The 13,635-nt window shown below is 34.1% G+C and overlaps 3 protein-coding genes across 3 annotated transcripts in view; 1 reads left to right on the top strand and 2 right to left on the bottom strand.

The window, feature by feature from the left end:
* trappc2 (trafficking protein particle complex subunit 2) overlaps positions 1-1,696 on the top strand; it is a 2,419-nt gene extending 723 nt beyond the window's left edge. The window contains exons 4-5 of the mRNA XM_019110626.2: positions 754-839; positions 909-1,696. Of these exons, the coding sequence (XP_018966171.1) occupies positions 754-839; positions 909-1,007 (185 nt within the window). The 3' untranslated portion in view covers positions 1,008-1,696. The remainder of the gene's footprint in view (positions 1-753; positions 840-908) is intronic.
* On the bottom strand, positions 1,312-6,001 carry rab9a (RAB9A, member RAS oncogene family). Its single transcript, XM_019110625.2, has 3 exons — positions 5,814-6,001; positions 3,626-3,658; positions 1,312-2,741 (listed from the first exon to the last, which is right to left on the bottom strand). The coding sequence occupies exon 3, from the start codon at positions 2,713-2,715 to the stop codon at positions 2,110-2,112; it is 606 nt and encodes a 201-aa protein (XP_018966170.1). The 5' UTR covers positions 2,716-2,741; positions 3,626-3,658; positions 5,814-6,001; the 3' UTR covers positions 1,312-2,109.
* Positions 6,002-7,410: 1,409 nt separating this feature from the next.
* Positions 7,411-12,513, bottom strand: LOC109096935 (nuclear factor 7, brain-like). Its single transcript, XM_042731924.1, has 6 exons — positions 11,917-12,513; positions 11,453-11,548; positions 11,033-11,263; positions 10,925-10,947; positions 10,723-10,844; positions 7,411-8,431 (listed from the first exon to the last, which is right to left on the bottom strand). The coding sequence occupies exons 1-6, from the start codon at positions 12,310-12,312 to the stop codon at positions 7,950-7,952; spliced, it is 1,350 nt and encodes a 449-aa protein (XP_042587858.1). The 5' UTR covers positions 12,313-12,513; the 3' UTR covers positions 7,411-7,949.
* Positions 12,514-13,635: the final 1,122 nt, after the last annotated feature.

Raw genomic sequence — 13,635 nt, 5'->3', positions numbered from 1 at the left:
TAATATATATAATATTTTAGTATATTTGATGATAATATGAATTTAAATGTAGATTTTAATATTATATATATATATATATATATATATATATATATATATATATATATATATATATATAAATGGTGAATTGTTATTATTTCAAGTAACGGTTTTAGTTAACGATAATAACTCTGATTTTCTGTATAGAAGTTTTTTTTTTAACTGTATAAAGTGCTGAAAATCTGAAAAATTCTTTGCGTTGTTTTTATAAAAACTTTAAATCATATTTTCAATTAATTTTATATTTATTTGCAATCTTATATGACAAAGTATCCCAGGTAGTGCCATCAGATTTTTATTTCTAAGGCTGATAAATATTTAGCACAGATCAAAATAATTACAATAATGATAATAATAATAATAATAATAATAATAATAAAATAAATAAAAAATGATTTAAATAAGTTTCAAGTTGAAGAATCATCCATAATTAACAGATCTATTGCATGTATTTGATTTTTTTTGTATTTGTTGATGTTAAGTGTGTATAAAAATAGCTTATGTTATCTTTTTTTGTATTTTTTTTTATTATTTTTTTTTATTATTATATAATAATAACTTGCTATGTCACTAGCTTCTCTGTTCTTTTTATTCTTTTTGTTTTATATTTTTTTTCTTTTTTTGTTTTTTATTGCTTGCTTTGTCCTCATTTTGATAAAGGCATCTGCTAAATGATTAAATACAAATGTATTGTTCCTTAACTCTCTTGCATACATATGAGATTTATTATGCTCCATGATGTTCGGCAAGAGGACGGAATCAAGAACTTCTTTAATGATGTTTATGATCTGTACATCAAGGTAAGTGTTATTTCAGTGTCACATAAATGCATCGCATTTGTTTTGAAACATTTTTGTGTTTTTACGCAGTTTGCAATGAATCCCTTCTATGAAGCCAACGCGCCGATTCGCTCCACAGCCTTTGACAGGAAAGTGCAGTTTCTTGGGAAGAAGCATCTGCTCAGTTAATTCATTTTACTAAATGTACATGTATTTGTTGTCATGCATAAATCCACAGGTGTGCTGTTAAAGTTTCAGTTGTTTATACTCATCGTTACTGGCTTATATTCACATTCTTACCTGCTACTGTACAACAAATGAAGTGTGATTACATATTATTTCTAAAGTGTGTAAAAAAAAAAACCATCATCAAACAGGAATGCAGCATAAATGACACACTAAACATTTCAAATGCAACAACTGTTACCTGTGATCAATCGCATGCTGCTTTTGTACAATACTGTTTTTTCCAGTAATAAACAATTTCATCAAGTACTGTTCAATACTTCTTTAATATCGATTTAACAATGTACAATATTGAGATTTTAGTGCTTCTTTTCAAAGTGCGTGCTTAGACACTTCACCTCATCCATATTTTTAGTACAAGTACTGTGTATATATTTGGCACGCTACACAATTATGTTAATATATATTAGAAATGATCACACAGCGTATGAACGCCTGTCCTGCATAAGTTAATCATAGTTACAGGAAAAGAAAATCACATGAAACGCACAGTGCAAGAAAAATCAGCATTTTCAAATCTTGTTTTCCAGTAAAAACAAAACAAGAAGCATTTACTTAAGAATCAAACAGCACGTGACAGACTTGTTTTCACATAGTGCATTTTAAAATAAGATGTTTTTTACTCAAGATGATTTGCCTATGAGCTAAGATGAATAAATTCAATATATGTTAGGTGGAAAAAAAAAGTGCTGTTGTCTTACACAGCTGTGCTCCTCAAGTAAACTCCTTTTGTTTTAAGGACATTTAGATATTTTTAATGGAAAACAAGGCAGTTTTTGCAGTGCATTTATTGCATTTGCTCTTCACTATTTGACCGCCATGCAAGACAAAATGATATCAGTCTATCTATGCAATAACCTGCTCAAATCAGGACAGATTTATATATAAAAGACATCTGAATGCACAGAATCATTTAAATTCAGAACACCACCCAATGAAAGCAACCCAGTGTTTACGAGTAAGTGCATATGAGTGCATGTTCAAATATAACGCAGACGCTTCACTCAAGGACCATTAAATAGCTAATGGAGGTCGTTCTGGTCTGTTAACAGCATGCTGTGCTGCTGCGAGGCTTTCTATGCAGGTTGACGGTGTCTGTTGGAATCAAATGCTCGTGTCGATCCTCCAAAGCCAGAACTCTTCTGACGGCTTCCTCGAACGCGACCGCGACGTTAGTGGCGTCTTTAGCGCTGGTTTCGAAGTACGGGTATCCTCCGCTTTCCCTGCACCACTCTTGAGCTTCCTCGCTGGTCACCTGCCTCTCCGTCACGTCCACCTTGTTGCCCAGAAGCACGAACGGGAAGCTGTCGGGCTCCTTGACGTCGGCGTAGAAGATGAACTCTTTCCTCCAGTTGTTGAGGTTGTGGAAGCTCTGGCTGTCGTCCACGCTGAAGGTCAGCAGGCAGCAGTCGGAGCCGCGGTAGAAGGGCGTCCGCAGGCTGCGGAATCGCTCCTGACCCGCCGTGTCCCAGATCTGCAGCGTGACCGTGCGGCCGTCCACCTCCAGGTCTTTATTGAGGAACTCCACGCCGATGGTGTGAAAGAGATGGGCGTCGAACCGGTTAGTGACGTAGCGGTTCATGAGCGAGCTCTTTCCCACTCCACCGTCGCCCAGGAGAATGACTTTAAGAAGAGATGATTTAGATGACATGCTGTTTGTGTTCCTCGTCCTGTGAACTGAAGTTCAGCGGCATTTTTAAGACTCAAATAAGTCATGATTCTCCAATAAAATGTAAAGTTTATTTACACTATCGGTCAAAAGTTAGGTGTCATTTAGATGTTGCTAAAAGGAGTCTTTCTGCTCACTGACGCTGCATTGATTTGATCAATAATATACTGTAGTAAAAACTGTAAAATTGTGAAAAATTATTGTAATTTAAAAGAAATGTTGTCTAAGTGAATATCTGTTAAAATGTAATTTATTTCTGTGATGCAGCATCATTACTCCAGTCTTCAAAAAAAAAAATATATATATATATATTAATCAAGGATGCATTATATTAATCAAAAGTGAATGTAAAGACATTTATAATATTACACAAGATTTCTATTTCAAATAAATGCTGTTCTTTGAACCTTCTATTCATCAAAGAATCCTGAAAAATCAAATGCATCACGGAACAGCAATAAATTACATTTTAACATTTTCAAATAGAAAATAGTTATATTAAATTTCAAGAAATATTACAGTTTTTACTGGTTTGATCAAATAAATGCAGCCTTGGTAAGCAGAAGAGCGTCTTTCAAAAATATTCAAAAATATTGAAGAAAAAAAAAATTAATTATTCCAAACTTTTGACTGGTAGTGTATATTATTTATTTTAGTAAACACCTGTAACAGTGTTAATATTTGATATACTTGAATAAACACACATATGTGGCTCTTAGAATGGTACCAAAGGCCAAATGTAGTACGAACAGGTGGAGAGGGGTTTATAAAACACTATTTGAACAAACTGTAGCCAAGTTTCATTTCTGTAAAACAGTATTTTTGTTTAATAAAAAAACTGATTCAGAAATTTGACTATTTAAAAAAAGAAGAAGTAGTAGGTTTCACTTACCTTTACTGCCTCAAATAATTCATCATTCAATACCTAGGAGAAAAAGAAATAAATCCCTAAATTAGAAATATTATCCCAACATTCTAGAATAATCAAAATAAGATCTATTCAACAGAGACTTAATATTGTAATGTGTTGTCTGCATATATTATTAAACTATTTACAGTTATTCATGCTGAAGTGAGATGTGTTACAGAAATATTACACATATAGCACATTACATCTCAGTTATTATTATTCATCATGTATGTTTCTATATGCAGTATAATGATTATGTAGGTTTTACACAAAAAGCAGAAATATAACCAGTATATAACCTTTTTTTTTTTTTTTTGTTAAATCAACTACATTATGTTTAAACATTTAATAATTGGTACAAATTTAATGGTTTTATTTTTGCATTTTATGACAATACATACATTATGTTTAAACTTCCAAAAACTAATTTTATTTTTAATGGTTTTATTTTAGGTTATTTATTTTTATGACAATACATACATTATGTTTAAACTTCCAAAACCCAATATAATTTTTGTTTGTTTTTTTTTGTGTGTGTGTGTGAAAATAAAAATTAAATTATGCTTTAAACATCTAAAAACTGATATAATTTTAAAAAGTGTTTTATTTCAGTTTTATTCTGTGAAAATAAAAACTACATTATGTTTTTACATCAAATAACTGATATCATTTTTTTATGTCTGTTTTCTGTGAAAATTATGCTTAAACATCAAATAATGATTTTTTTTAAACTATTTTATGTGTTTTTAATAAAGACTACATTATGTTTAAACATTCAATAACCAATATAATTTTTTAAAAGTGTTTTCACATTTTTGTGAAAATAAAAACTACATTATATTCAAATATCAAACAACTGATAAAACTTTAATGCTTTCATTTCTGTTTTTGTAAAAATAAAAACTACATTATCATTATACTGCAACAACAGAAACATATACTCATAATCAGCACTAGGTCTAGCTGTACTACACTGGACACAAATCAAGCTAGCGTTACTCTGAGAGGCGCAGTAATGCTGGACATGAGAAGGCGTTATAGCACTAAATGAAGACATGAGTAAGGTCCACTGAGACACAGGAGTTTTCTCTCAGCTGCTGGCGGTCAGTCGGTCATGTGCTGCTGTCTGTCCTGTATCACATGCAACAGTGTGCTTTACAATTCAGACAACATGCACCACAGCCAGAGTTTAAACACATACAGAATGACTTAAATACAATTACACCAGCCTGCTGGAGAAAACACTGAATTCACTGCACAGACCTGCGGCGCTGACGGCCAGCTGTTAGTGCAGGTCAGACTTACAGCCAATAATTCATTTTACATAGAAACCTTTTTTTTTCTCCATTCAATTTATTTTTGCATGGAAACCAATGAGGGTCAATTAGACAAGCAAGACAAAATTATTTTTCAACACACAGGAGGCTTAAATGACTTGATTCAGAAATTAATTAAAATATCCCAGTCTACTCAATTCAGAAATGTGAAAATAATGTGATGAATGTGGTTGAAACTATGAAACAAGTGGCTGAAACCACTTATACGGCTAATATTTCAAATTTTTATTATACAGCATCAAATACTTGACTCTGATTGGCCAGTCCATGCCATCAGAATAATATATTATCTATCTATCTATATATATATATATATATATATATATATATATATATATATATATATATATATACATATATATACACACACACACATACATTATTATGTTACATATATTATTATATATTGCTCAAGGAAAGTGTAGTATATAAAGCAATACAACAAATGGAGTCATGTATTAATAATATGTATAATAATTTATTTACAAATAATAATATAATTATGATTTATTTTAAACACGTGTATTAGTGAATATTAATCTCTAATATATCACTATATCGCTTAATGTAACGTTTATTTTAGGTTGTAAGTCGCCTTATTCATTTATTTACAGAACTGCGGGAGAAGCAGTAAACAAACCACACGAGGACGTGATTCATGCTGAAGAGCAGCCACCGGACCCGTGCACGAGCGAGTGTCTGAACCTGAGACTGAACCACACACAGTGAAGCAGTCAGGAGGAAATAAACAGCGCTGTGTGTGTAGTGCTGCTAACTGAGCTTCACAGCCGCGGGTTTGACGCAGATTTGAGCTGAAAGAGACGCGGTCTCACCTGCAGCTGCTTCTGAACACACCGAGCTTCAGGAACCGGAAATCTGGATTCGATAAAAACACACAAAACAAGCAATAAAGCGAAACATAACGAGTTTGAGAGCTCTTCCTCTGATGTCTGAAGGTGCCCCACTCCTGCAATCCTATTGGCTGGCGAGTGTCATGTGACCCCACTGCTGTTGATCACGTGATATGCTGCTACATAAACAGAAGAGCTGGGGCAAGCTCACACTCAAACCGGTGCGCACGGTTTTGCTACGGTTTCCGGTTTGAACGACGTGTTTCCTGGAAACGGTGTGCACCGGGGTTTGAGATGCGTTTTCTCTTGTTTGGTGGGTGTCAAAAATGTCAGCCAATCAGCAGCAGCATGTATATAATGTAATTAACATAAAAAAATAAATTAACGAGAGCAAGTATATTGTAAGCACGTTTCTTTACATTGAAGGCAAAATAACTAAAATAATAAGAGCACAAGTATAGTTCTGGAACTTCTTTAAGTCTGTCTAAATATTATTTAGTAATTGCAATGTCTTCTAATCTATATCCTTTCCTTAGAAAGGTGTGCTAGATACTTATTAATGTAACATAAAAATATTATACATATATATTTTGCTATTGTATATTAGAGTGACACTTTCATAAACTCTTTTATACTCCTCTGATTATATAATGGTACATATTACAACATCATAGTACAACAACAGTGACCAGCAATAATGATAAGCCTAATACTCACAATTAAATTAATAAGGTCATATAGATCATAACACAGTCTCGGAGGTAAGAAGTGGATTATTCTTCACCTGAAATGTTTGCAAATGTTGGATCACAGTAATTAGGAAGCACAGTTTCCACAAATCCCTTCACTGGATTGGGATGTTCTCTTTTATTCTGGAGTGCAAGGGCAGTGACTGTAACATCGAGTGTATTTTAAACACGTGTTTATACTGATTTCATCAGGCTCCGAATAGTCTTCAAAAAGAACACAAAGAATGGCCTTCTCAGCTGCCATAGATGCAACTCTTGCCTCATCAGAACAGTGTTCAAAACACCACCGATTCCGTTTAAAAACATTTTGCACCGTTTTGTCGGGTGATTCACACATTGTTACTGGTACTGAGACACACACATATTCGTGATTCAGTGAAAAGTTAAGTTAGTCGCTTTGAGGTAAGATGAATCCCTCGGAACTGAAACAGAAGGCTGCTGTAATTTTTTAAATGAATTATAATTCATGCAGTTATTTAATAATTCCATAAATTAAAAGCACATTTCAGACTTGTTCATTATTCATCATAGCTTCATAGCCATAGCATCATATGACTTTTAATTCTATTATTAAATCTCTTAAATTAAAAAAAAAAATAGGCCTGTATATAATTCATAGTAGGCCTATAATTTAGATTATCAACTGAATTGTTAAAGTGCATTTCCATAGAATATGTATTTATTTTAGTATTTGACACTAATGAAACCTTTTTCAGATTAATAAATAAATAATCTTCCTGAGAAACATTTGAAGGCTGAGCAAATCCTTTTTGGTCGGATTGTTTCTCATTATTTCGACTGTCATTTGCACAGTTTCAGTAAAAGTCAGTATAAAGCTGCACTGACGCTTCCACTGCTGACAGAAGCTGAGACTGATTTAAACAAGCGAGTCAATTACAATCATTTATTCATTTATTGGGAAACATAAACAAAACCCAGGGTTCCCTCACTTTTAGACCAATAAATATATATGACCTAAACCCTAATTATCATGACCAAACATTTAACCTTTCATTACTGAAATCATATAATTACATATTTAATGTAAAAAAAAAGGGTTCAAGGAATTATAAAAAAATAGTTTTTACTGAGTCCCAGAGACACTGAGCATTTGTTCTGAGAATCAGATTTGTAAACAGCTTTAATCAAGTATTTCTATAATATTTATTTTTCATTTCAAACTGATGTGGATTAAAAAGGACTTTTACATCCATATACATCAATGAATAAATGACCATTTAACCTCTATAACTGAAATATTCGTTTAGTCTCATGATGAACAAATATTGAGAAATGATGATATGGATTAAATATTGGAAATATGTGTAAAAAATTAAAGCAGGTTGATCCAGAACTACAGGTGTAACGTTTACTGATTGAATGGTAAGATCCTCAGAGAGTCACTACTGAAGAAAGGAAAGAGTGTGTCAGTGAAGGTGGTTGTGAATGTGTGTAGATGTGTGTTAGTTACAGGATCAGAGAAAGACACCGTTCCTCTGTCATAGTCCAGATCAACTCTCACACGCTCAACATCCTGTTTAACAAGAAAACCAAAGGGCTCAATCATTCCCTGCCTCACACTCCAGACATCAGTGTTAAAGAAATCATATTCCTTCCTCTGGTTTGATAGTGTAGTCACTCCAGCAATCCACCATCGACTCTCTTTAACCTCCACATCCCAGCAGTGTGTTCCTGAGTTAAAGCCCTCTGAACCCAGAACACAGAGAAACCCGTCGAATCTCTCTGGATTCTCAGGAAGCAGGTGATTGGTCTTGCTCCAGCTCACAGTGGTCAGATCATCAGACACAGCGAGATCTGGATGAGCCGTGTTTGGATCCAGAATCACAGGAGCTGATGAGACACAATCAACAGATGCTGTTATTCTGATGTTAATACAGGGCTGGCCCATGGCATATGCAACACAGGAAGTTGCCTGGGGCGCAAAATGACTGGGGGCGCCGCAGAAAAGTTTTTTTTTTTGGTCGGAAGTGAACTCTCTTGTGACCATCATGTGCTCCTACACCCATATATTAAGCAAAATAATTTCTGACAGTTTACATAATTTTAGTAGGCTACTGATCAATCATCGAACTGATTAAAATGAAGTTAGAATAAATTAAATTTGAAATCAATGAAAAATCATAGATTTGACAACGTCATGTTGGACTAATTTTAACACTTTCTGCATCATGATGTAATTATAATACATTATCATTACGTATTAATTATGCATGGCGTTAAAATAGTTTTGCCATTTATGTGCTCTTAAAGTAAAAAAAAAAAAAGTTTATATAGTATTTTAAAATAGGCTTTTTAGTAAATTACTTTGAAAAAAAATTTTTTGAAAATGTTGAATGTTTTTGCTTGAGTTAACTGCTTATTTAATTTTACTTTATTTTCTTTTAAATAAATTTAAGCTTCTGTAATGTTGTTTTAAATTTCAGTTACATTACTGCTTGCTTTTAATTCACCAAAAAGTGTCTTACTGTCTTTTGAAAAAAGACCATGACTAGGAATATAATATAGCATTCATAAAATTAAATAATTAAGTTTAAGTATGTAATTTTCCACTGCATGCACAAAATTGAAATGAAAGGTATGGGTATGCTAATTGACTAGCTACTGACCTGGCTAACATTTACAAATAAATTACAAAATGTAACCTTTATTTTGTTGCCTTTGTTGTCTGTTAGACTATTTTAGGCATTTCATATTGCTCAATTTTCCCTTTGTTGTAATTAGTACTTGTCACTGTAGGTATAGTTGTGGGAGTAGCTCATGGTCTCTTCAATAAGCGATTTTAACAGATTCACTCATAAAATAGCCTACCTACAAGGTGTTTCAACATCTCCATTTATTTGTTATCACAATTTATTTACTACTTATTTATGTTAATACTTATCAGTATTTATGTTATGTCATGCTATGTTATGATTAACTTTTATGTTATTCTATATCTGTATATGTTATGTCATGCTATGTTATAGTATAGTAAAGTTTAGAAAAATCATTTTCAGATTTTTTTTAGTGGGGGGTCATTGGGTGGAAATCTAAAATATCGCCTAGGGCACCAACAGAGCCTGTGTTTACATAATGATCAAGAGTGAACCATACACAGATGAATATGAATTATGACACTTTTTCTGCTGATCAAACACATCAGAAATTTTCCTCTGATCACAGTCAGATAGAGCTGCACGATTAATCGTTAAAATATCGTGATCTCAATTCAAACACCCACGCAGTTTCATTTCTAAATGACAACGATTCGCCCGTGATTATTAAACCTTTAAAAAAAAAAAATCATACTGGAACATCAAAATCTGTTTACTGACACAGAGAGATCAGTTATCATGTTTAGGTGAGAAACAGCTTCACAAACAGTCATTTTAACCGCAAAGTATTATTTCTATCTTACAATCATTTATATTATCACAGAAATACTGGGATAAACGTTTATAGTTTATAGTTCAGATATAATCACTGATGTCTATGATAGCGATCAAAATAGAGCAAATCACGTTTTGAAAGTAACTGGCACTTCAAATAACATTTGTGTTGATTTCATTGTTGGCGACAAGTGACTGTTAAAAAATGTATTTGTCATTAAATCATTCATTCAAGAGATTCGCTCAAAAACGCTGATTCATCCAGTAATGAATCAAGAATTCATGAGAGAGTCATGAATACTTTTAATATTAAAAATTGGTATATAAAATATATATACATATTAGATATTAAAATGTTTAATAATTCTTTCAAATTAATTAAACACTTTTAAATAGATTGCAGCAATTCATATTTTGTCACAAATTGTTTTGTTTTGTCCGGAATTGTGACCTCTATTTAAGATAAAAAAAGTCATGATTCTCAGTTCATCCAGAATCATGCAGCTCTATTCTCAGTGTTGTTACAGTAAATATGTACTTGAGAAATTTTAGATTTGATAATCAATCAAGAGATCTGCTGTATCATTGTAACTGTAAACATCATGTGGAGCAAAGTTGTTGTTCTCTTGTTTGCGGCTCATTTTGGTGTAGCAGCTCATCTGGTTATTCACACATAATGCTGTAATCTGTAAATACTCCCTCATGCGTCACTTCCAGTGTATCTGTAATGGCACAGATCTTCTCCAGACTCACTGTTTTGGACGATGTCCTGCATCTTCTTCCAGACTCTGAAGGGCAGGTTGCCCAAGTATCGTGGCACATGAATCAAAGCTCCAGAAGGCATCTGTGGATCCGGCTGTGATGAGATCTGGACTCTGGAAGAACATTCAGGATCAGAACTGCAGTGGGTTTGGATCAGAAGCAGAGATAGCAGAGACACCAGCAGATCACTCACCTTTCCATCGTGATTGGAAACTCCTGCAGAACAAACACACCATTGATCATCAAGAACTCAATCAATCAATCATCAATCAATCAATCAATGGATGATCTGAAATCAGACCTTCATAAAGCAGACGTCATTGGCTTTCATCATCTCCTCCGTGTCTTTGATTGTGTGTGAAAGAGCTGAGATGTGTCTGTTCATCTCCTCCAGCTTCTCCTTCATCATCTGCTTCTTCTGCTCCTCTTCCTCCCTCAGTGCAGTGATTGTAGCTTCTTCTTCATCTCTGAGAAACTGATGAAGCTTCTCAAACTGCTGTTTAATCTGACGCTCCGTGTGCTCAGCTTGAGACTGAAATCAAACCACATTCACTTCAATCATCTCAATCAACACACATCAACACATCACATCATTCAGATCCAAGAGAAACTCAGACACCGACATTTAACAGATCCAGAAGCAGATTGCTGCTCGTCATTTACAAAAATAATAATGATCCTTCACCTGTACTGAAAACGACTCTTGATTCTGTTTCCTCACCTTGATGTGTTGAAGTGTTTTCTCAAACACTTCTTCTGTGTTTTCTGTCTTTTTAAGTTTCTCCTCCAAGGACTTCAGTGCTGTATTGAGCTCCTCCTGGAGAAAAATATATAAAACAGCAGATTACACTGAAGAGAAAAAAATACAGTGTTCATATAGTGCTGTGAAATAATATTTGCTCTCATTTGTGTGTGTGTGTGTGTGTGTGTGTATCTTACACTAAATTGATTCAGAAATTAAAACCTAACACAAAGCAATCTGAGTAAATACAAAATACACTTAAATCAAACTTTTTAACAGCATGAAACTGGTTAAAAGGTCTTACCCAGTAAGTACACTTTAGTATGACACTATTTAGTGTACAGAAAAACAGAAGAAACTAGTATGGGGCAAATACGTTTTCACATCAGAGTATATTTCATTACGTTGAATAAAATATAGCTCTCTGAAACAGCTATACCTACCTTATATGATGTAACCACTTCACTGATTGGTCTGAATTTGTGATTGTCGTCTTTCTGTGAATCTCTGCACACGACGCACGCAGGCTGTTTGTCCTCCAGACAGAAGAGTTTGAGTTTCTCACCGTGTAAACTGCAGATCTCCTCAGAATCTGATGAACGTCTCTCATTTCTCTCCTTCAGGAACGACTCACACAAGTTTTGTAACGCCAGATTTACTGAAGGAAGATCATCTGAGGATCTTCTCCTGCAGACAGGACACTCCTGAGTTTTCTTGGTTCTCCAGAACTGTTGAAGACACTCCTTACAGACACTGTGACTACATGATAAAAGAACAGGAGTCTTGAAGATTTCAAAGCACACGGGACAATTATAGTCATATTCGGCTGATGAAGCCATTTTCACTGTTTGAGCTCCAGCAACCTTAACTTTACTTTCACCTTCTGAATGACTTGCAAAAATGAAAAACCACGGGAATCACAAAGATCTGCTGTTTGTCAAGAAACAAGTCTCTTCAAAATCACTTCGTTGTTCACTGATGGCTGTTTCTTTGTTGGTTTTGTCAAAGAGAAGAAATACAAGTCAGTCCCCTCCTGTTTAGTGTTGTAAGAGGGTGGAGCTTCTGATCACCTTTGGGTGTGTTTAACCCTTTAACATAAAAGGAGCAAATGATATATATATTCCCATTGATTATCAATATGCATAAAAGATCCCTCAAATTCTGGATGCATCTTAAATCAAGTCCCACAGAATAGCTACATTTTAAAGCTCTACAAACCCAAGAACTGAACCCTGAAAAGAGTCCACTCATTCAGCTAGTTCTGAGACTTACTAACCTGACTAACTCTACTAACACTAACCAGTTTCAGACCAGCACTGCTTCTCACCCAAACATCTAAATAAATCAAATTATCAAACAATCTAAAAAAACATATCTGGAACATTGGGATCAAGAAACTAAAACACAAAGTAAATTACAATTCGATCGAACTCTAAAATCAGATTATGAATGTGAAGATTATCTCCAGAGTGTCAGAGACACGAAGCAGAGACGGATCCTGAGCAAGTACAGGCTCAGTGAGCACAGTCTAGCCATCGAGACGGGCAGACACAGAAAGAGCTGGTTACCCAGAGAGCAGAGAGTGTGTGCTCACTGTCAGACAGGAGAGATCGAGACAGAGACGCTCTTCCTCCTTCACTGTCAGAAATACATATCCATAAGAAACCTATACTTCAACAAATTCACCAACTTAATAAAGAACTTTACAGCCATTAGTGAAACAGAACAAATAAAGATACTATTAGGAGAGGGACACACAGCAGCACTGGCTGCGAGATACGTGTGGACATGCCACAGCCTGAGAGACAGCAGGTGAACATGTGTGTGTGTGTGTGTGTGTGTGTGTGTGTGAGACCTCAGTTTGTCTGACCCTATTGTGCACCACAGTGATCCTTAGTGTGTTTGTGTGTTTCTATGTAAGTTAAAGACTGTGGTATCAAATGTTCACACATTATAATTTGTTACAGTTTAATATTCTAAGATGTTATAATATGCAGTTCCATTAATGTGATGTTCATTTAATTATTATTTTATTTATTTTTTTAAGTGGGGTATTTTTTTTTTTACACTAAGCTTTGGCAATATTGTATCATTTACATTCATGCCAATAAAGCAATATTGAATTGAATTGAATCTATATATGTACACTATGTTTATATATA

Source organism: Cyprinus carpio, chromosome B9 (genome assembly GCF_018340385.1).
Source record: "Cyprinus carpio isolate SPL01 chromosome B9, ASM1834038v1, whole genome shotgun sequence".
NCBI classification, from domain to species: domain Eukaryota; kingdom Metazoa; phylum Chordata; class Actinopteri; order Cypriniformes; family Cyprinidae; genus Cyprinus; species Cyprinus carpio.
Note: the sequence above shows the minus strand (reverse complement) of the source record. Positions and strands in the feature narration are given on the sequence as shown.

Coding starts and splice junctions, on each gene's coding strand:
- rab9a (XM_019110625.2), bottom strand. CDS start 2,715: ATGTCATCTAAATCATCTCTTCTTAAAGTCATTCTCCTGGGCGACGGT.
- LOC109096935 (XM_042731924.1), bottom strand. CDS start 12,312: ATGGCTTCATCAGCCGAATATGACTATAATTGTCCCGTGTGCTTTGAA. Junction 10,948..11,032: donor ATGACGTCTGCTTTATGAAG/GTCTGATTTCAG, acceptor TTTGTTCTGCAG/GAGTTTCCAATCACGATGGA. Junction 10,845..10,924: donor TTTCCAATCACGATGGAAAG/GTGAGTGATCTG, acceptor ATGTTCTTCCAG/AGTCCAGATCTCATCACAGC.